At 36.9% G+C, this 23731-nt stretch overlaps 1 protein-coding gene across 1 annotated transcript in view; it reads left to right on the top strand.

Moving 5' to 3' along the window:
- LRP2 (LDL receptor related protein 2) overlaps positions 1-23731 on the top strand; it is a 157999-nt gene that overhangs the window by 33120 nt on the left and 101148 nt on the right. Inside the window, exons 14-16 of the mRNA XM_026084515.1 lie at positions 13436-13543; positions 15368-15490; positions 17351-17467. Coding sequence (XP_025940300.1) covers positions 13436-13543; positions 15368-15490; positions 17351-17467 — 348 coding nt within the window. The remainder of the gene's footprint in view (positions 1-13435; positions 13544-15367; positions 15491-17350; positions 17468-23731) is intronic.

The following is a 23731-nucleotide window of genomic DNA, read 5'->3' as shown; positions in this document are numbered from 1 at the left end:
TTTAACCGAATACATTTTTTTTTGTTTAATTGAGCAATATGCAGGCATGTTTTAGAGAGAGTTCCTTTTATCTTTGTGCGTTTTGGATGAAATGCCATTCAGTTCTCTTATCAAACCTACATTAGATCTGAGAGCTTGTGAAAACTCTTCAAATGAACAAATATCATGTAACTTGGAATCACATTGTAGTACCACTTTTTAAGCAGGAGTTTATAATTGCTTCTCATCTTTTAGAGTTCTGCTTAAGAAGTGCTGGAACAATGTAACACTTTGGGTGTTTTAAAGGAAATTATGCTTTCTAGAAGATATTATGGAAAAACATTAAAGGTCTCTTCTAATTAATGACATCTATATAAAGAGAAGTTGATGTTTTTATTGTAGATTGTGTCACTGTGGCTAATTAGCTATAATTGGATAATTTAARTCAGTTAGCTTCTTTTTAATAGTTTATATTAAAACTGACAAAGACTAGCGCTGTTTTTCAAATTACTTTAAAATATATGCTTCTTCATGTAATTTAATAATTATACTTTATTCTTAAAGATATCTTGAACCATTTCTAGTTGAAGACAGAGCAAGGGTTCTCCTCAGTCTAGCCAGTGCCACTGCATTAATTTCAAAGAAATTGCTCCTGAGTTGTACTGACCTAAGGGAAGGAAAGATAGGATTCAGTCAGTGAAGTGAAGAGTAAATATCGCTTTTTATAGCTTATCGTTGTTGGAGATGCAGTTTGAAGTCCACTTTCTTATGATAATGTTTGTTTTATTAACTGCTTTTTGCTCCCTTAACTCAGCACATTTTTTAGAATGGTTTAAGAAAATTAAGTTTAATGAGTAAGCATGGAAATGTTTAATGGAATGGATAGCCTTTAGCAGATTCCATGAGCTTTTACTGTTGGTTTCAAGCCTTTTAATGTTTCCTTTGTTTTGCAATGCTTAGAGTGGATTAGAGATCTAAGGATCGTTGTTACAAGTTTTGTTTTGAATTAATAAAATGTCATATAAGAGTTAACTGAAATTTTTATTTTATGAATTGTTGTATTTTATGGTTTTGGCAAGAATAAATTGCCTTCGTTTAACACTGAAGAAGCCAGAGCCTCAGCAGAAGGGCACTGTTTACAGCAGTGGCATGTSTGACCAATTATTTTCTTGTACAAGCAGATCCTGATACTGTACCAGGCTGAGTAGAGTTGAAGAATGGGGGTCCTTTCCTATATGGAATCCCTTTGATGGGGATTGCAGGCACATGCTTGTGTGGATCAAGGAGGATTGGGGCTTTAGGTGTTTTTTGTAACATCTCTACAAAAAAATTGGTGCCATACGCAAGATATCCCAGGAATTGATATGTTCATGTTTAGTGCTTAGGCAATGATTTTCATCTTCTGAAGCCATTATGCACTTTAGCAAGTCAAATAAACATACCATAGAAGGTGTAGTTTAGTTTGACAAAGCATAGGGCCTGCAGAATTGGACCTCATACATAGATAAATAAGCCTCCCCAGGTTTGCCCAAAAGGAGGAAGTTTACTATGTAAACTGTTTACTGTTCACATCAGTCAACAGCAGTGGGAACTCCCATTTAGGTGTGACCAAGCTCTTGTCCTATAAATTGTATTCTGAAGCTACAATTTCATGAGATAGGATGAGCCAGTTTAACAGCTCAGCTATTTAAAAAGCAGGAGGCCCCACCTTCCTTCCCTCCTGCCTGCAATGCCCCAATCCCTTGTTGCTGTCAGCCCTGTGTTCTTCCTACTGCCCACTTCGTGTCAGCACCACTGCTCACCAGGCCTCTCTGTGAGCTATTTTCACTCACAAACCTGGTGGAAAACTAAACCAGGCCTAGAGATTTGGGTAGGTTCCTGGTGGCTTAGCGCATTAGAGCAGTACACAGAAGGGTCCAGTAATTGCCAGAGTTTGTACAAGAAAGAAGACCTCAGCACCGAGTGGGGGAAAGAGAGGAGTTGGAAAGAGGGAGAGAAAAAGTGACCCTTTTCTCCATGGTCGTAAGTCTATGGATTGGCTCATGCAATCACTGCTTAAAGCTACCTTTAAGCACATACAGGAGATGCTTGGCTAGCCATGTTGATTACAAGAGTTGTCCCGTCAGGGCTATCATGAACCGCTGTTAGCACTGTTGGAAACCCTTTGGTAAAGTTGTCTCGTGTAAATAGATGGCTTGACTTGAATGGGACTGCTCATGTGGTCAGTTCGAGCAAGCTGGCAGGGTTGTGCTCATCCTGCAGTACAATAAGTGAGTTGGACCATAACCAAGAACTTGGAACGCTGCTGCAGGTTTTATTGTCTTTTTTGCTTTACTGATAAAAACTGAAAAATTTTTACTGCTGAGAGGCATAATAGGTTTTTAAAGCTATTAGCCACWTGACACAAATGAACTACAAATGTATCTGAAATTAGTGACAGAGCTTCTGGTGTCTTCCATATGAGTATATGAGCTGTCTTTATTAGTTTTGCAGTTTTTGAATTTTCTCTATCAAGCCAGCCACAGAATGCGCTTTAAAGCCTGACTGACTCATGGAAAATGAATTTCAGTTCCTAATATTGTGTAAATGTACTAAAGTACTAAAATTCATTTTATTACAGCTGCGGTACATGAAAGGTATTTACTGGAGTAATTAAACTGGGTCTATTTCAGTTATTAATGTGGGCCATGGCTAATTTCTATTGGCTGAATCACTAGGAAGTCTTAGATATAGATCAGCCCTGCCGTGTCATTTTGCTCAGGTGAGAGGACCATCTGCTTCAGTGGGAGTTTTGCCCAATAAAGAGGGCAACAATGACAATCCGATTTCTTTGGCGTTTGCAAAAGAAGCGATACCCATTTGTGGAATTTGTATTGTAACTGTAGGCAATTAAAAAAATGACTATCAGTGTCATAAAAACTAATAACAGCATTTTTTGTATTAGTTTTGCAGTTTTTGACTTTTCTCTATCAAAGCAAAACTTTAAAACTCAACTTTGAGTCCTTTATAAATGTGGGCACCTCTTGAATTTGTTGAAGGAAAAAAGAGACTGAAGGACAAATAATTAAATTCAGTGAAGTAAAAAGCAGCATAATTTGAAATAAGAGTGAGGTAAAAACTCCAGCCTGAATAAGCTACTTCATCCGTTCTAATATTTTACTGCTTATTAGGTAACACAAACTCTTTCTCCCTGTTTTTTCTTTGGTTTCCAAAAGAAAAGAGGCTTTGGCAATTGATTGCTATTTTTTATATATGCAGTAATTTTTGACTTGTTGGCCTATATAACCTTTTCTGATAGCAAAAATTCTCAGAGACTTAAATCTCTACAAATTTCATAAGGTAGTAGAGAGACACACACAAATTACAGTATTGCCCTGTTAAGGGAAAAATAGGCAAAACTTGATCATTGTACGTTCCATATGGGGTACTGACTCTTTGGCTGGTAAAGTACCAGATGTGGGTGCAGGCTCCTTCCTAGTAGGCATTTGGAAAGACATTCATGGAAGCTATTGCTGGGAGGTAGGGGTTACAGTTTAAAAGGTTGCGAATCTGTAGGCAAGCCAGCGCCTGCAGTTCTGTGAGCGGTGGAACGCCTTTCCTCGTATGCACATAGTGTGTGTGACTGGCCCCTGTGTAACGTGGGAGAGAACCTGTGCCTTTGTTTGTTTGTTTGTTCACTTGCTTCTGAAGTAAGTATACAGTACGCAGTGCTTCTGTGCTCTTGTGTGCCCCAAGATGCACTAAGGGTGGCGCTGACCTGGCTACACAAGGCAGAGCGGGAGAGCCGCCTTTCCTGCTGTGCCCCTCTGTGCTTGGAGAAGGGCTCGGTGTAGCTAGCCAACGTCATCTAAAGAATTACTTTCAATATTGTGCCTATTTCTTCCATTTATCTCTTCTGATGATTTCATCATCAATTTATATGTTGCATAGCAATTTTCAATCTAGCAGTAATACACAAAAGAGATATAAAAAATTTACTTGATTGCACTCTCACAAACTGGATTGGAAGACTTACTGAGAGTGATTCCTCGCGCTGCAGTGACTCATCAGCTTTCTGGAGAGCATGACTGAGTTGAATGCAGCTCACTGTCTCAGCCTGGGGTTTAATTTTGAGAGCAAACAGCACATTTGATGGAAAACTTATTAAAAAAAAAACATTACAGCTCTTAAAATGAGAACAGCTGAGAAGGTGGTTTTATCATCTGCTACTGCATCTAACAGACTTTCTTACCTGTACAGTACAGGTCATCTCTAAGTTGTTTAAGCGCTTTTTTTTTTTTTCGTTTTCCACACTTTATATAGTTGTAAATACTTCCAGCTCTTGAAAATTTTCCTCAGTTGGTCGTATTCCCCCCACCCTTTTCTCTGTTTCCCRGTTGTTGTTCTACAGCAGCCTTGGGGCCATTAGCAAGGTTCATTCTTATGAAAATGCCTGCGATGCTTCCTTCTGTGAGTAATTGGGGGTGTCTTTTACTTCTGTGTTTGCTGGTTCTTCTTCCTCCTCATGTCATTTGTTCAATTAGAACAGATTTTTGCATATTTAATATGCCATTCAAAAAAATGGAGACTCCTGTGATTTAGGAGCGCTCAGAAAAGTATGCTTCCCTAGAGATCCACAGTCCTTGCTTATCCAGCTAACACAATCACAATCGATTTATGTGGATTAAGACATTGAATGTCAAGACAACTGGTTAATGCTATCCAATTTAGTGCAGAACATGTTCTTTACATATAATGTATCTGAAATATATTTTTATATTGTGGAGGCTAATATTTCAGTACTGCAAATATTGAATCCCTTGAATTTGGCCATACAGTTAATAAAGTTATTGAAGTCTGTAAGAAAGGAGTACAAATAACTTTTATTAGTCACCTTGGAAAATACATACACTGGGATTAAAGAAAGTGTCCAAATTAATGGCTGATTTTGGTAGTCTTTGAAAAATGGGAAATTTGACAGTGACTTAAATGGAGCATGGCCTGTTCAATATAAAGAATATTTACTTTACCATTAGAAAGGAGTATCACCTGTCTATTAGAATTAGCCCTTGTTTAAAAGGATTATTTCTTTTTCCTGTCCTGATTTAGGACTAAGAAGACAGTTAAAGCAAGCTTGCTGCTTTTTAAAAAGTATATGAGTTGAAGCAAGATTATAAAGGAACTGTTATTTTTGTTAGTTTACCTACAGTCCTATGTGATGGTAAAGATGCATAATATGGATACATGCTATTTGAGGGCATGTATGATAAAAATGGTCGTGATTTTAATTTAAGACTTTTTCTTTTTACATCTAAGTTTAGCGTGAATATTTTTAATATATTGCATATCTTTACAAATGTTCCAGTTTTTATTTTTTCTAGAATGACTGCTTTAAAGTGATAGTGTAGAGACCACAGTCATTTTGTTCTGAATACCAGAACTGAAGAAAAAGGTATTTTTAAAGTTGAGTTTTATTTTTGGTAAGAGACTCATATCTGACCTATTGGAAAATTAGGAGCTTGTTCTTGTCATTATTAGTTCATGTTTATACTTGAAAAACAAAAAATTAAATCAATTTGTTAAAAATTAATTTATAACCTGTTTCTGTTTTTATCAGAGTGTTTTCATTTATTGCCTTTTCAATTAACAAAGCTAAAGTAAGGTAGAGAGGATGAGGATTATGAATATCTTTAACGTTGCTAGGAGGCATTTACAGTGTCATTCCTTTGAACTTGATGTCTGCAGGAGACTTGGACCCTTTTTTCTTTGCAGGAAAATTTTCCTGCTTAGTTTCAGTAGATTAAAATCCGAATTTCTTTAATTCTTGGATTTATGTAGAGACATTAGCAGAAATAAATCTATAGTCCTTTTATGACTGCATTAAAACAGCTGAAAACCCTCCCTCACTCAAATAGTTTAACATAGAATACTATAATTTTAAGGTTTTTTAAAAAGAGTTTACATGTGAGCATTATTAAAATGAGCTCTGGTGCGGTAGTATTAACAATGATTTCAGTTGACAAGTGTCTGTATGTGCAAGAATTTGCAGACATAAAGTGCAGAATAGACTTTTGGAATCCGGGATGTAGTCACGTAGATTTTGTACCATTTCTTCTCAGAAGGGACTCCTTTCTCCAGAATTAGACTTCCCTTTTTTTGCACTGAGAAAACATTACTTCTTTGCAAGTGGTTTTGGAAGAGAAACTGTAAAAATCTGAAGTTGCAGTGAAGCGTGGATTTCTAAGTCCATAATGAAAGATCGCACCGATAAATTGAAAGTGTACATGTTCATTTTTGTTCTTGAATTTTAAGGTGTTTTTTATTAAAAATAAATTAGTATAAATTTTAGGAAGTAGGGTATTGGGATCAACTCAGACAGCCAAGACCTGTTTAGCACAGCTTCTGATACCCATTGTTCCACTGAAATCAAGACATGGTGTAATCACAAGATCTGCTCCTGTGAATGTGGAGAATATTTAGCTCATTTATTTGAGATAGAAATAGTTTCTGCATATCCAGGTGGGCTTAGAGAAGGAAACAAATAAAGACAAAACTTAATTCTCCATTCTGTTGTCATTCCTCTCACCTTTCTGATATCAGCTCTATTTATAATCCAATAATATTTAAAATTCTACATATGAGTGGATTTCTAGGGACAGAGTCAGGGCTAGAAGCATCATTTTCTGCAGTTTGGTGGGAAACAGCTCTTTTAATATTGTCATCAATGGATTTTTGCTGAATTTTGGGCAAGTTGTGCAATTAGGGGAAGTTGTGTAATTAGCCAAATCTCTTGGCCCAGTTAATGTCAGTGGAGAACCAAATCTGTTATGTTTCAAGTTCAGTCCTTTTTTTTCTGTAACACAATCTGTATGATTCATATTCCAGAAAGTTTTTTAAAGTGTCTGCATCTTTGCTTAGGACCTAGGGAGTGCATAATAAAACAATCAGATTAAAAAAAACAAAATGCTTTTCCACAGGCATCACAAAATTAAATGAAGGAACCTGTTGCCACATGATGTTGTGGCATAAAAAGTATAAATGGAATCAAAATCAGAGTAAACAAGTTTGTGAAGCATAGTGCAGTGGTTATTGTTAAATACACCAATGTGGATGGAGTCTCTAGCTAGGAATCCTTTCACCACCAATGGCGCAAAGGTTGGAGGGCCCTCCGTAGGCAGGATCAAGGGGTAAATACCTGGTAAATACCCCAATAAAACTCTGCGCACCTCTTGTGCACCATGTGCACCGTGTTCCTGGAGTGTTCCTGCAGCACAGGAGAATATGCAGTGGTGAAAGGAAGAGCAACACAGCCTGGCCTTTGCTTGTTGGCACTGGGGCATCCAGGTGAGTTCCAGTGCTTGCCATCTTTAAGCTGCACACTCTCTAGGGTATGACCCTTCTTTTTGTTACGCTGTGTTTGTACAGTCCCTGAATAACTACTGAGTCTGTAGATACTATCTTACTAAAAATCTGGTGATAAAATCTAGTTGAATAATAATGCAATAATAGATGCTGTCTCTCAGGCACTGCAGCTCTTCTTCTTCAGATTGTTCACTGACTGTTCATTTTTTCACATACAAATCTATATACAGAGATTTGCCAGTCATGTGAAGTAAGTGCAGACTCATATCTGTACTGTCTTTTCATTGATATTGTCAATTAAAATTATTTCTCTAGCATAATCTAGTTTGCAAACACAAAGGCACAAAAAACGTTCTGTATTGTGAGTCCTTGAGGACTGAAAATAAATATTGTATTCCTTTTTGTAATACCAATAAATGATAATTGGGTCTAAGGTTATTCTATTGTAACTCTTTTGTCTGAATAGTTAGCATTAAGTATTAAGGCACTTTGCAGAACATAGACTGAAATAGCAGAATTAAATATTGCCTTAAGGTAAAAATGTAGAATTTAACATAATTTTATCAGACTCCATTCCATTTTTCTTTATAGTTTAATTAATCTTTGTTCATTTTTCTATTATTACTGCTAACAGAATATTACTTTTCAGTATTATGATGTGTTTTACAAAAATAAGCAAAGGTCTTTGCTGGATTACGAATTTTCTTCTTTCTTTGTAAGTGTGGGGGAACCGAGTTGGAATTTACAAAGGTTCAGCCTCACCTCCCTGAGCATTCCAAAACCTCAGGTTGTTTGAAGTGTAATTAAGCTAGGCAAAAAATACGGCATCAAAGTGTATGAAAGCACAGGTATATCTCTAGAATTCTACCTGCAAAGCCACTAGAGTGGGCTGTATCTGTGCATGTTTTATTTGGRGGCAGAATGGAAGCAAAGAATACCCTTTGTTAGAAGGCAGGAAGGGAGAAAAGAGAAGTTGTCACTTTTTTGTGTGTGTGAAATTTATGTGGAAGAGGCTTGTAACGTACAGTTCATTAGCACTTACTTTGAAAAACTGCGTTAAAATGGAATGTATTAAAGGTGGAGCTGTTTAGTGGAAAAAACACTGTCTTAGAGAACTTTACTCGTTTAAATGTAAAAAATCTGTTTTGAGAGATGATTCCTGAAATGCGAAGCATTTACAATTTAAGTTTCATTTCTAAGTTGAGAGTTTGAGAGTGGTAAATTCTACCCTGGGTTTAATACTTTCTTCATTACTTTAAATCTTTCATTCAAGCTTAACCATTAAAAAAGTGTGTATAGTTCACAAAGAAGTTGTAAGCAGGAAGAGTGAAGTGCTGGATGATCTTTTTGGTCTGTTCTATATGGTCAGAATAGACAGTCATGATGCCCTTAAAATCTGTGGATGATATAATATTAATTCAAAAGATGTGGGATCAAAAGTGAAAGTATGGAAGACTCCAAGGTTAAATTGGCAGGTAGAGAAATGTATGAAAAGAAACTGAAAAGACTGGAACAGTTTAGAAAGGAACTGAGTAAGAGGAGCCTAAACTAATATACTGAATAAATAAGGCGGTATTCATTTCTATTAAGAGCTGAATGTAAAATTTTGTTTTTAATATAAGATGATTGAGTTTAAGCTTTAGTTCTCAATCTGAATATTTATACACAAACATACTGGGGCAAATGAAGCACAGAAAAGGTTGAGAGGGCATAGTGGACTGTATTTCTGTTGAAGACTGCAACCCTGTGAATTAAAATCATTGTGCTGTGAAATGCCTTAAGCTATTAACTTCTCTTTCTTCTGACAGTGTTCCATAGGACTTAGTGTGACATTCATTAGTGGCGTGATAGGTGACTACCATCTTCTGGTGGCTGTGGAGTTTGGCAGTAGTTGAATTTAGGCTACTTTATTCCTATGCAGTGATCATTGGGCATAATTCTCTCCATATACTACACCAGTGTAAGTCTTCTGTAACTGTTAAAGACAAGTTAATCTGTGCAGGCTTACACAGATTTAAATAGAATTGGACATAGTTGCACTTGTTTTGCAGAACACAAGGTAATTATATTGAATAGTGCATGTGTTACACAGAAGTTGCATTATCCTTTTTGGTAAGAGATACATTTGTTTTTAATAACAAATTAAAAGCTAAAAAGGTATTTTGTTTGGTTAGGTTTTTTTCCAGTCTTTGCTCTGACAGAATCACCTTTATGTTGCTTTATTCCAGTAGAAAATGACTGCCTGGCATAATCTTTGTGCAAGTAGCTTAATCTGAGCTGGTAATATTAGCCTTCTTGGTTTTTACCTAAGTAAACGGTGAATCCTAATCATACACTCAGAAGTGTCTTACGTGGGAATCCCAGATACAGCCACAGAAGGTGCAGTGACAGAACTAGCATAAAGCCAAAAGATAGCAAATATGGCAAGAAGTTTAGGAATAGTGCTCTGGGAAATATTTTTCCAGTGAAAATTCTGATCTCTGGTCTGCATTCTTCAGTACTAGACTGATGTATATTAAAGATGACATTGTACATTTGTTTTTTTCCTTGGTGTTTTCCTGAATATCGAACGGTTCAAACAGGTGTTTTTCATTAAAAATTATTTTTTGTTAATGCCCAGAGAGTTGTTTTTATATATGTTCCTCTGTGTTTCATAGATTCTGTCATGTATCTTTCTAGTTTGTATTTTAGTGATGTTTTCATCACAGTAGAAGACTAAAAAAGAATTACAGTAAAAATAAAGCAAAACCAAAAAATCAACCCTCTCTTTTTTTTAACTTTCAAAAGTGATCTAGATACTTTTCTATTAGCAAATTTTAAGCATGTGAAGATTAAACTTTAACTGTTTCACTGTTTATTTTTAAACTCAGTGGTTATTTCCTGCAGGAATCCTGCTAACGGGATTCTGTTTGCCTGAAAGAAGTGTCTGGTTTTATCAGCATCTGTCAGAGTAAATCAGAAGTTCTACGGAAATTAGCTCATTAGTATTAATTTTTGACAATATCTGACTGATTCATGAACTACCTTGCCATTTAAAAAAATCTACTTACTGAAAGCAAATTCTTCCATACGATTTCTAATTACTAATCCTTCAATGAATCTAGGCTTCAAATAATGGCAATAAAAACATGTAATGGCAATAAACAGGGGGATTCCCCTTGTCTTCTGACAGTTCCTTCTTTTTGCTGAAACTCGGGTGCTGCAGCCTCACATTTCATAGCATATACCAATGGAAATAGCCCTTCTGGTCTCATTCTTCCTCTGTGGGTACTAGTCAGTGTAATGCCTGCAACATATTTTCTTAAATTAATACCATTTAAAATGTATAATTAAATTCATAGCAAGTAAATCACAATTCATCAGATCTCATAAGTTTGTAGTACTTGTTTTTAGCAGAAGAAGAGTAGATGATGTTTGTAGGTGTCTGTAGTAACAAGCATGGTTATTGCTGTTATTGCTGACTTGGTTATTTTTCTTTCATTCTGCATATTTCTGCTGGGTGTTTGTAGCAATAGATTTTGCAGTCATTCTTTTTACTCCTGGTTACTTTCTCCTTTGTAGAAGTGAGAATTATTTTTTTATCACAGTTGAAAAACACGCTTTTTAGAACTTTGGTGAGAAGTGCTTTTGAAACTGCAGTTCACTTCTACTTCTTCCATATTACTTACTTCAAAGACTGTTATTTTAATGAATTAGCATCATTATTTGCTATGTAGTTTTCTTTGTTCTAAAGGTACTATAAAACAGTGATCCTTGAATTATCTTTTTTTTTTTGTAAAGGCATTTCAGAGCTCCTTGCCTTCTGTTATAAGTAAGCATGGAAGATTACATTTGAAAAGGCTAATGTCATAATTAAATGAATTATRTAGTAGGTCTGCTGATGAATTGTGTAAATGGACATTGGTACAGCACTTAACTGTATGTAGATCTGACCAACTTAAGCTATAATTCTGGAAGTATTACAGAGTGTAGGAGAACTGGATGCTTTGTAGGTATTCTGTTAAAATTGAGTTACCATTTCTCATACTGTACAAAGGCTGCTATGTTTATAATGCTTTCTAAAAAGTTTATCGGTGTTATCACCTCATTTTTTATCACTATAAGGATATGTTTAAATGTAATAATTTCATACAAGATAGGCAAAATAAATTAGTATTGTACATAGTGCTTAAAAATGTTTTTGACTTACTTGCAAATAATGATACAAACTATAGTGTAATTATTTCATATGTTGCTTGTTTAGACACATCTTTTTCATTAGAAACTCTAAATCCTCTGGATGTTGATTTAATTCTCTATTGTAACTTCTTTTTAAATAAGTGGCTATGAATAGTCCTGTGGTTTTGAGAAGCAATAATCTRCTAAATGTACAAACAGATTTAGTTTTTACTTTACATATTAATTCCAATCGATAAATGGTGTTACATGTGTTGTGTTTATTAGAGCTTTAGCTGGTAATCTCATATGGAAATGTTGCTTTGTAGGGCAGAATTCAGCAAGAGGGCCTGGGATTCCAGAGTGAACTTGTACATTCCTTCAGGGCATTTTTGCAAGGGAGGTTGTTGTGTTTTAAAGGTAGTTGATAAGAGACCTGCACCACCAACCCCAGACCTGCACCACCAACCACCATCATGCATTAGTCTATAGAAGGTATTTGGGTGAACATACTCCTGTACCACTCCGTACCACCATTTATTCAAGTGAAATTTTTGACCATTTGCAGGATACATTATAAATCAGGATGTCACTACCAGACAATCAGATTTGAACATTCCTTGCATAAAGTAGCTTGCCTATATCCCTTAGGAATACATCACTTAACTGTGTTTATGTGACAGTGTTGATATGCCTGGTTTTACATGAAAGTTAGGGTAGCATGTTATTTATGTCATCATGAATTCAAAAGTAGGTGGTTGTGCTTTATGTGTACTGAGGTTATTGTCTCTGGATAAATCTCTTAGAATAATTGAAAGATATGGTTTTATTGTATGGTTATTAATTAAAACAGGAAATAGGGTTTTTTCTTCAGAGCTGGGCTTTGCTACTGCCTCAGCTTTTTCAGTGTTCTCTGCTCTGAGGTGCTGACAAGAGATTACATGAAACAGAACTATGTTGAACCTAATTATGCTATAGCTCATTGTTTTGGGGACCCATAAAACTGTTCACTCCCTTTTTATGAGGCTGTAGTCACAATGAAAGRCTGTAAACAGTGCATTTTCTCTCTCCTATGGGACTGGGAATTTCATTAGAGGAGTCAAATAAAGGCCAGATCCRGCTGCATTTACACCTGGGAATGAAGGCTTCTTTATCAGGTCTTAATCCTTTGTAGGTCAGGCAGGAGGGAATGACAGCAGGCTAGCTTTTGATTAGCCATAAATGTCTGAAAGCTTAATTTCTTTTAACATTATTTGCTATTCAAATATTGACTCAAGACATGCTTTCCTGTACTTCAGAGGAGAGACTTTATATACTACGATGTTATTAAAACAACAACAACAAACCAAACCAGTGTTTTTCCATACTTTCAAGCAGGTCACCAATACATGGGTGCTAAAACAGGATTTSCACATCAGCAGAGGGGATTACCTTTTTTTTGTTTTTTGTAATCCTCAGACACTCTGGGGAGGACTAATGTTTAGCCCTTAGAAATGATTTGGGAAAAACATTCCCTACTTTTATTTAAGTCTGTACAGTCCGTGAACTTAAAATGGATACATTCCTGATAAATAGGTTTCTGTTGTATAGGTGCCTCTCAAAGAGACTGTGTTTTTTTAACTGTTGCCCTTTTATTTGGATAATATATAACTGTATTAAAATTAATGGCAACTTTATATAGAGTTTCTTTGGGACTATTCTTTAAGATTTGGAGATGGTCTTTCTCTTTTTTGGTTGACTGGGTGTGTAGAGATGTAAACAGTTTATAATTTGGCCCAATGCTTTATATATATTTTTTTTTTCATAGTTTTTTGTATGTATATCTTATCACCATATTTTTTTTCCCCTTTCCATGCAACAAGGGAATGGGTAAATTACAGTTATTTGACAAAAATGCACTCCAGTGTCTGTTTTGATGTGCTGGCACTGCTAACCTGCCAGTTACTCTGTTTTATCACAGGATGTGAGCGTGGACAGTTTCGCTGTGGAAATGGTCGCTGTATTCCAGCAGACTGGAGGTGTGATGGGACCAGAGACTGCTCAGATGATACAGATGAAGCTGGTTGTCGTAAGTGAAACAACTGTAGAGCAACCTTTTTATAATATGAGAAATACTTAGATCCCAATGTGCTCAGCTGCATCTGTGGTACAGTAAGGAAGAGAAAGGGGGAGCAAAATCCTAGTTACCTGAGATGAATGCAGAATCTGTTTGAGTCATGTCTCTTGAGACCGTTGGCTTTGGTAGTCAGGAAATCAAGTAGGGCTCAACTTCTAGCATGACTTAGCCTTCTCTTCAAAATCTGAGTGTCTAATAATGCTGTTTCTTCTGATGGCTAGTGGACTAGGTCCTAAGGAGGTTTAGAAATATATTGTATATCATTATTGCAGTGGTCCTGAATATTGGATGTATGTACAGTGACCACCAGCATCACTTAAGCTCTAAATTTCACATCTTTGAGACCACAGACAACAAGCCCTACCTACTGCAGCTCGGGTAGAGTCTTGGTAGTTGTTTAGAGTGGTGGTGTTATCCTCTGTGCCAACAGCTCAGGGACAGCAGTCACATTCAGATGGGTTATGGTATTCATTCACTGGAAAGAAGGAGTAGGGCTTTGAACAAACACTGAGTAAAATCCCCGTTGACTCTGTGAAAACTAAAAAACCTGGCAATAACTGCATTTGTCATAATTAACAAATGATGAAGTTTAGTTGTTCTCATCTTCATACATGACATCAGTTAGGAGGATGAAAATGAAACTTTACAGTTTTGGTCAGTTAATTGTTCTTTTAAAAGCAATGTATTAATGTGCTATAGGTAGTGGGGCATATAAACACCTAGGAAGATAGATTTAAGCCATTAAAAACTGTCCTGTGTTTAAAATTTTATTACAATATTGTTCTTTGATACTTGAAAAAGGAATCCAGAAATTGTGCATGAAGTGCATCTGTTGTATGCATTTCATTTTGTCCCTGTAAGTGCTTTACCTCTAATATAATTTTGTACTTTCCAACTCTTACATCTATAAAGCACTTTTAATTTCTCCTTTGAAAGCTTTGTTTATGTTGATGGTTGTGCTTACATTTTGTTCTATGAGCACAAAGTGCTTCTGGTTGACTTACAGCACAGCAGAGGCCAAAATCATGATCTTGAGAAAAAAGATCATTAAGACCACAGTCCTGTCTACTGGACTGTGTTGTGCTGGTGATTCTTCTCAGGAGTATTAACTAGCAATGGAACCGGCTGTAACACAGTTAGTTTCAAGCATTTATTTTGGCCTTTCTCACTAAYGGCTCCCTGTCGTTAGGGTATTTGAAAAGTCCACAGTGGAGTCAGAATAACAGCATTTGGATTGTTCAGACCTTACCCTCACTTCTGCCTCATGAATCCATGGAGGAGAATCATGAGCTTGTTTTGAAAGACTTTCTTCCTTAGCTCAAAAGCTGGAGATTTTGTGCAAGAGCAATAATACCAGGGATGAAGCACCTGGGGAGGTGTGAGGGCAATTGAACAGACTATTGGGAGCCTAGGGAAGCTGGTTTGACTCCATATATAAATGAAGAAAAAGATACTTCTAGAGGGTTCTTCTCTTGCTCTGACCTGCCTTCTAGAGGAGCCTGTCTTTTTCCATGGGAAGGTACAAAACTGAAGATTCATACATAGAAGTTCACTAAACTGACATTAGCCTTTGGGCATCCTTCTCCCTGCCCCCTCCCCCTCCCTGATCTGTCCATTCCCTTTGGTTTGTCAAATGCTTCATGTGTTTAGTGGAAGTTAGTCAGTTGACACCTGAACCTTAAGTCTTCTCTTCCTTTTTTTTTTTTTTTTAAGCTTTTTTGAAAGCCCTTTCCCAAATGGCTGTGAAATAACAATCTTTTCCCTTGCTCATACTAGCACAACCAACATGTGAGGGAAATCAGTTTCAGTGTCACACTGATGGTGAATGTATCCCACAGTCATGGGTTTGTGATGATGAGGAAGACTGTGAAGATGGCTCAGATGAGCATCAACAATGCCGTAAGTATTTAAGACCTAATTTTATACCAGCTTTATGAAGTAAGAGGTCATTCATGCAGCAACATATTGATAACATACAGAAACAAGCCTGCTGTAAGTACAGCTTTTACCAGAAGAGTCTCTTTAAGGTATAGTTTCTAGAAATGAAATACTCTGAAATCTGAAATAAATAAAATACAGTATATATATCTGAGTATACGTCTTCAGATCTTGGAATCAAGTTACTGATGTTTCAGTTAAAGAAAAATAGAGAAAAAGATAAAAATATATGTTGCATTAGTTTTATGCTTGATATGGAATTTAGTAGTGTTAAAAATGAATAGTGAAATCTACATAATTCTCTGGATATCTAAACATTCTGTCAGCTGCAGAAAAAACTGCTTCATTCACTGCATACCAAAATTCACACTAGTAGCTCAGAATTAAAAAAAAGAAATACTTTTCATTTCTCTGTAGAAAAGTTTGAAATTTATAGGAGAAAAAGGAATTATCAAGCAGTTGAAGTAAATATTGATAGAGATTCTTGTACCATCTTCAGTGATGCTATTGATGCTATTTAGCAGCTTAACTGCAATAGCCATATTGATAGTATGATATAAAATATGTTGCTTCATTTTTGGATTTAGTACATAAACATCTTAAGGGCTACATACTGGTTAGGTATGTGCCAAAGTGATGAACAGTAAACTGAGATGATTATTGCACCAAATTACGTTCTCTGCTGCATTGTTGTGTGAAAGAGGACTAGAAGTATGGCAGTGGTCCAAAGAACCAATTTGCTGCTGCTTCTAATACTAGAAGTTACTTTGTGAGGAGGATAGGCTTTATTTATTTTCCTTTCTGGTTCTACATAATTTTTGGATAATTTCTTCAAACTGTCTGAATAGCTTGGAGCTACTAAGTAGCCCCCTTGATTCCGGGGAGCTTCACAGGTTTAAGCTGTGGAAGAACTTCACTCACAGACCAGGCATGTGCTTTTAGATCTTGATATTTGTTCCCACTGAAGGTGCAAAAATGGAGCTAAGGTGAACTGCCTTTTGTTCCCCTCTTCCTGTAAGTGAGTGCCTGCACAATCACTGGTTATGTGTTAACTAAGGAATCTACAGATATAAAAGGCGAAATGAACAACAGCTCTGAGTTGACTTTTGAACTAGGTCACTGTAACTTACCATAGTTCTCCCTGTACTCATTAATCATGGCTGTTATGGAAAGGCTCTTTCAGTAAATATACAGTGGCATCATACTACTGCTGCTGTTTTTGAGCCAGTTACTTGTGTTTGCTCTTCTTCTAAAGGGACTTTTATATCTCTGTGCTTGGTGATTCTAGTGGAGCTTTCCATTTTTGGMATTTTTAAAGTTTTTCCCGAGAGGCAGCTGGGTGGCAGTACTGGGAGTCACACGTGCAAAAAGGAGAGAAATGTGTGTTACTTTATTCTCTTACTTTCTTTTTTTTTTTCCCTAATGAAACCAGTACCCCCAACAGCTGAACAACAAATGGTTGTTCAGCCTGTAGGTCCAGATTATGGTGAGTCCAAAGCACATCCCAGAGAGGTAGGGGAACTCTGAAAAAGGGCAGAATGGAAGGGTTACAGGACCTATGTCTGTATGATTTTCTCAGCCCCTGTAGTGGGGCAAAACAGTGGCCTTGCAGGGTACAGAAGGCCTAATAGAGCTATATTGTCTGCCATCTACTTGTCAGGTATTCTTTAATCTTCCTGGACACAAAGGTACAGGAGGAGAAAGTTCTATGTTAATATTTGTGAGAAGGACTGAGTAATTAAGGAGGAAGATGAAAAGTAGTTTTCTTGTGTAAAAAATCTTGGTTGATGGAAAACTTCATTGAGTGCCTGTTTTTTGCAGCGGGAAGGACGTGCTCAAGTCAGCAGTTCACGTGTTCAAATGGACAGTGTATCCCAAGTGCATACAGGTGTGATCGAGTAAAGGACTGCACTGATGGAACAGATGAAAGAGACTGCCGTGAGTCTTAGCTCTTAGCACTAGATCTGGTTTCATTTCATCTCCCCATGGCATTTTAATCAATTTGTAAGATTAAAGGGCTTGTTGATGGACAGAATCACCACAATATGTTTCTTGTTATTGCAGTTTCATTGCAGATTCTTTTGTATATTAGAGCTGATGTTCTGATACAATTTCATTATTGTGGGACTCAAATGCAAACTGCTGCCGTGGGATCAGGGCTTCTTGTTTGTCTGTATCTTAAAAATAATAAATATTGGATTGGAAAAAACTCACCATGTTTTAAATGGCTTAAAGCCTTGGAAGACTCAAAGCTAATTTTGCATAGTTTTTTCTTGTTCTCTTTGCATACACCTTCCTGAGATCAGTGGTAACTATAATCTGTACAGGAAAGCAGAATTTGGCCCCAAATCATTTCTGTGAGGGCACTTTAACCCTTTGAAAAGTGTTTGTGTTCTAGACTGCAACTTCCCACGAAGGGGAAGAAGGATGGGGTTGTACTGTATTCAGATAAGATTTTTTTTATTGTGTTCACAGAATGCAAATGGACAACTAGTGTTTTCAGTCTATCTCTCCCAGAGCTAATGCAACCTGACTGTCTGGAGGCAGCCTGTCTGGTTACAGCCTCCCGTTGAATACAGGTGGAAAGGACTGTTGGCCACAGAGCAGAGGCCATATTTTTTCGGAGGTGCTTTTCCTAATACCTAAGTAACAGCATGTGTAACAACGTGTCTGTTCATTGCTGGTATTAAGGAGAAGCTTTACACATCATGAGCAATATGTAACACACAAGCTGATGTTTCAGCTGTTGGAGCTTAATATGCTTCTGGGAAAAAGCCAAACTGCAAACTTTACTCAGAAGCAGATCTAGGAAAAAAAGAAGAGGTGAGGATGCTAAGAAATGGATGAAGGAGCAAGAAATAAAATGTTGTTAATGGCTCTACTTATGGAGAAAAGGGCGTATGTACATGCTGTATAAAGGAAAACCAGCATATTACATGGTCAGCCAACTGCCAGTGCTTTTTATCCCTGATTCACAAGTGTCTAAAAATGAGTGCACTCTGTAAAATGAAAAGTGATTTGGAACTAAGTGGTACTTTGGAATAAAAGGTTGCTGAGACAGCAAGCTTGGAACTTTCCCATGTGATAGACACGCAGCCAATTCCGAAGTCACCAACAAATGCCTAATGCCTAAATGCCAAGATCCAAAGAAACCCATACCATTTCTGGAAGAATATTTTCTGTGACTTGGCATTTTTCCTCTTGAAGTTTAGAGGAAGAAAGGAGATTGGTAACTTAATTTAGCAAATGTGTGACAGCTTTAAAAGATTTCCTGAAGTTATTTGTTTAAAAAAATGCATATCTGTGAATTGAAAGAAGGAGCTTCTCAGCACCTCTGAGAAATCAGTGAGTAGTCATTGAGAAAGCTATGGGATAACCAGATGTAATGATGTGATCATAGTAATGCAGCAAATATATGTCAGACTGGGAATAGGGTCCTAAAGTCAATACTCAGAATTTTTTATTCAGACTAGAAGCCACAGTGATGTTTGAAAATTGAGGTGCACATTTAAGCTGAATAAATTAAAAAGGGGCTTTGGAAAAGGGTCTCTAAATACCTTAACAGCAGTGCTCTTTTGCTGTGTGGGAAACTCAAATTTTGTTCATGGATCCAGTCATTGCTGCATCAACCAGTAGGCCCAGTGACTGTTTTGAAGGCAGCATATTTAGCCCCTGGGAGAGGTACTGCCTCATGTCATTCAACAGCCATTGCTCTGGTTGATTAGAATATGTGTTGACAGTCCTTCTAAGCCACAAGAATGACTGTGACTTGGAACATTAAAAGTAGGAGTGTTGGACTAATTTAAAGAAATGAGATGGTGCTGGAAGACAGGAGAATCACAAAGATGATAACAAGAAGACCCTCCAGAAAGGCTGGTTAATTTTATTGCCCCTCTGTCTTCTCAAGACCTGGAACTTTAAACAGAAATCATAAGAGAAAATGAATCATTTGGTGATTTTATCATAAACTATAAATTAGGGATTAGTTTAAGTGTTAGATTTTACTGTTTGAAGCAGATTCTAACATTTGCCTTGAGCATTAATTTTTCCCATTGTTTCCATCCATTTGTTTCTCTTTCCATAACATAATAAATACAGGAGAAATATCTTATACAGATAACAACAACAACAAAAAAAGAGAAATATCTCTATTTGGCCTTTTGCCTTACCAGATTAATTTGCACTAAAGTGTTTTGTAAATGAAAATGGAACATTCAGGAACTGCTGAAGAAAAAGTATTTTAAAAATAGTTCTTTTATTCACAGAGTATCACAAGTATATAAGTCTTAAGGAAGACATCAGTAACATCACATCTGCTTGCTTATGACTTCCACTTACTAATCTTTCTGGAAGCAGATTGAAATTGTAAAGAAGATAAAGTTTTGGTTCTGAATAAGTTACATTATTTAAGAAACCAGTCAAATGCAAAATGTCACCAATATGAAGTAACTCGGCAATTAAGCACGTAATAAAATGGAACAAGGAGATTGAAAGCTTAGTCCATTTTATTCCTAATGGGATTAACTGCAAGAGAAAACTACCCATGCAGAGGCTAAGATAAACATCAGAGCAGTGTTTCAGCTACAAGACATGTAATTAGTGTACTGAAGCTTTTTTTTAATTTCAAAAAATTAATGTAGTTTCTATTTTCATTAAATATATATGTCAGACTGTTTTCCCAACTTTCTTAAAAGTCAGGAGCTATTTATTTTTTAACGTTTCCATTTTAAAACTTCAGAAATGCAGTATGAAATGACAGACTTGGGGTTACAAATACTTTTTAGCAGTAAGCAGCCAGTGTCATTTTTCTGTGTGATATACTTATTTTTTTTTAATTAAAGGTAGAATTCTCTCCCTGCCTCAGCTTTTTAGTTGAAAATTGAAAAACCCACACATCTCCATTTTGCTCTGCTGTGACTGATAGAATAAACTTCCTGGATATAGCTCTGGCAGCTGAGACAGGTCGCTGCATTATGAGGCCATGAGAGAGAAAGGGGAATTCTTTTAAAGACATTTTTGTTGAGGCTGATGGGCTGAGTGCAGGCCCAGAAACTCTGGATTTTTAATTCTAATTTGGATGTTGACTTGCTGCCATGGGCTGACTGTCTAACCTTTCAATTCCTGCCTCTTGTTCCTTACCATAAGTAGCTGTTTTGAGCAGGAAGTGGGCAGTCAGGTCTGGAATGGGTTTGTGGAGATGGTACAAGCCTCAGTGAGGGTGAACAGAGACCAAGAACTGAGGAAAGCCTAGGGGGTAGTCCAAACAGGAAGAAAAGTCATGGTCAGAGAGGAAATTCATGTTCTAGATGGAGAAATTGTATATATCAGCTACAGGACAAGGCAGAAGTTCAGGCTGGAGGAAATCTCTGCAGCAGGGAGGATTTGGAACAGGGAACCAGCAAAACTGGAGCAAGGTATTGAAGGCAACTGAAGACTAGAGTGGCAAGTATCAAGATCAGGCTCTGGTCAATCTGCCAACTCTCAAAGTATCTCTGCTGTGGACACTACCTGCTATTACTTAGTTCATAGGAGTCTTGGGCTTGCAGTAAGTCCTCTTTCTGTTGTCTACGATGGCCTAAAACTTTCTATGCAGTGGTGTGCCCACTGTGACATGGTGATTCGTGGCAGTGAATCAAAGGGTTTTAGTTGATTTAATTTTGTAAAATGATTTGAAATATTGCTATAATAAGAGAGTGACACCTGAGAGTAGGAAACTGCCCTTTTTTCTTCCTCCTTCTTTTAACATGGGTTAGGGTTAAAGAAGGCTACACTTCCAGGCTGTATGACAGGGGTCAATGCCTGCTGAATCCAGTACCAGTGTTACAACTGTTTGCTATTACTGTTTTTGTATAGACCTATTTCCAGCTTGCTGAGCTTGCAGAATAAACGTGTTAAGCAGAGAGCAAAAAAAGGTAGCTTTAGCAAACCCTGTGGCATAGCTTTCAAGCATCTTCTGTATGCATACATTGAAAGATGCAATTTAAATGGGTTTGCAAGTCATTCCTCATCTGTCGTTTGTGCTGACCTCTGCCAGTTGATCATGTTTTGCAAGTGAAGTGCTGGCATACCATAGTGTGACAGATTGCAGAAAAGTATTTTGACTAAGAAATGCCTGAAAGAAAGTGGAGAGAGAGAGAGGAGCTCCCTTTATTCCTGAGCACTGGAATGGATGTAGCTGGATTCCCCCCTATTTTTGCAAAACTTGTATTATCTTCTGGGAACTGTGATCACTAAGAAAAGATTATTTTTTTCAGTTTTTCATAATTAGTGAAAGGTTCAGAAGATCTTAGGAGAAAAAGACAAATGAAACAATGGTATCATGAAATGGAGGCACTTTGTAATTAAAGGCAGAATGAAAGAAAACAGTGTTTATATTTCTCTGTCAGATCCTTCACTTTTCTTTCCTAATCCCATGTTCTGTCTTCTACTGCTCTCTCTTTCCACTCTGCTGTTTTAYAGCTGTAAATTGCAGACCTCTCTAGATGCAAACTACCTAACTTGTCCTTCTTTTAACTCAGAACTTTCTTCCTTTTCATCTGTTTCTAATCTACATGTTGCTGACCTAGAGAAGAACCTTTGTATCCGAGTCCCAGGATGAGAACCCTTCCTTTGGCTGTTGTACTTTTTCATAGTTCCAGGTCACACACAGAACTCTGTCGCTTCCTCTGTGTGCAACCTAGAAAATTCCTACAGAGGCAGTGTGACCAACTTCTGCGATCTGTATCAATTCTCAGATAGCTTTGTGGGGTTTTTTTACACCCAAATACCCTGCTCTRGGATCTGGTGCTCGCAGAGGAGTCTTAGTTCTCTCTAAGAAAAAGGTAGCCAAAGAAAAGCTAGAAAATGTTTATTTTGCAAGCCCCAAATGCAGTGAATAAGTATAAGATCTTCACACTTAAATTTAAAACGTCATGATAGTCACCTTCAAGATTTTCTTTGGCGGAGACCTTTTCATTAAGCTAGATTGTATAGGTCTTCCAGTTTAGGAGACTTCCTTTTCCTGCCCTCCCCACTGCCAAGGTCCAGAGTCATCGTCTTTTCTTTTTCAGAACTTCACTTTTGGTGACAGCTAGGAGCTATTGGCTTTCCTAAGAAAGTGCAGCGTAGTGGTTGGCCCCCCAAGAAGCCAGCATTTCCTGCTCAGTTCCTCTTTCTTTGCTTCTTCTTCTCCCAGGAAAGTCTTGATGACTATCCTAACTACTGCAGAACTGTCCTGATGACACAGATTCTCCTGARCCCTGCAGTACATTGACTACAGACTTCCATGTAATTCTCAGCTTGGCTATTATTCATGAGGATTAGTTCTTAATGACCCAAACAACTAATAAAATCTTATTAAAATAATAAGGTGTATTGTACAAAGAGTACAATGCACAATACAGTGAAAAATGTTTCAGATCAGTCAGAAAGCTGTGACCAGATATACATCTTAGCAAGCTTGGTCTTTAAACTATCAAGAGGAATGTCATTACCTTTGCAGAGTTTTAAAATTTAATTCATCATCTCCATCTGGCCTTTCACAGAATGTTTTTGCTTCTGCAACTAAAATCAAAATAAATATAAAGAAATGTAAAGAATCCTTACAGCAAGCAGTTTTGAAAAAAAAATGAGAAAAAAGAGGTATCTGTTCTTATTCCAATAAACCACCAGTATAGGCAAAATGCATATTTTAAAATATCTTCAAAGCATTTTCACTTATTGCCCTGATTGGTATTTTTGTAACAATTTGCATTTATACTATAGGTTATATAATAAACTAAAGATTTTCCAGGCTTAGGATTTTTGAAGGCTTGCTGCAGGAGAAAATACTTCTACAAGTTCTTCCTTCTTCAAAGGGATTTTAATACATGCTTGAGAAAAGTTTGCACGTTATTGCTGGGAAGGTCCTTGGTTTGTCTGGGCATTCATGAGGAAATAGTGCAGGGCAATGGGTCCAGCTTCTTACTTGTTCTTTGATATTCAGTCCATCAGAAGCAGCTCAGAACATCACTGGAGGTATTTCTGTGGGATATGAAGAAAGATGAGGAAAGATACAAGCTTGTCCTTTATAATTCCCCTTAAAAGCTTTTCCTCTCCATTGCAGACTTAAATGCAGTTACCAAGTGAAAACAATTACTGTTCTTATATGTGCCCCACAAATAGTTACAGTACTCTTGTATTGTGATACCTATTTCCTGGTACACAGTTACCATGATGGTTGCT

The sequence above is a fragment of the Apteryx rowi genome, unplaced genomic scaffold (genome assembly GCF_003343035.1).
Source record: "Apteryx rowi isolate R43461 unplaced genomic scaffold, aptRow1 scaffold_645, whole genome shotgun sequence".
NCBI lineage: Eukaryota > Metazoa > Chordata > Aves > Apterygiformes > Apterygidae > Apteryx > Apteryx rowi.
This window is presented reverse-complemented; position numbering and strand designations above follow the sequence as displayed.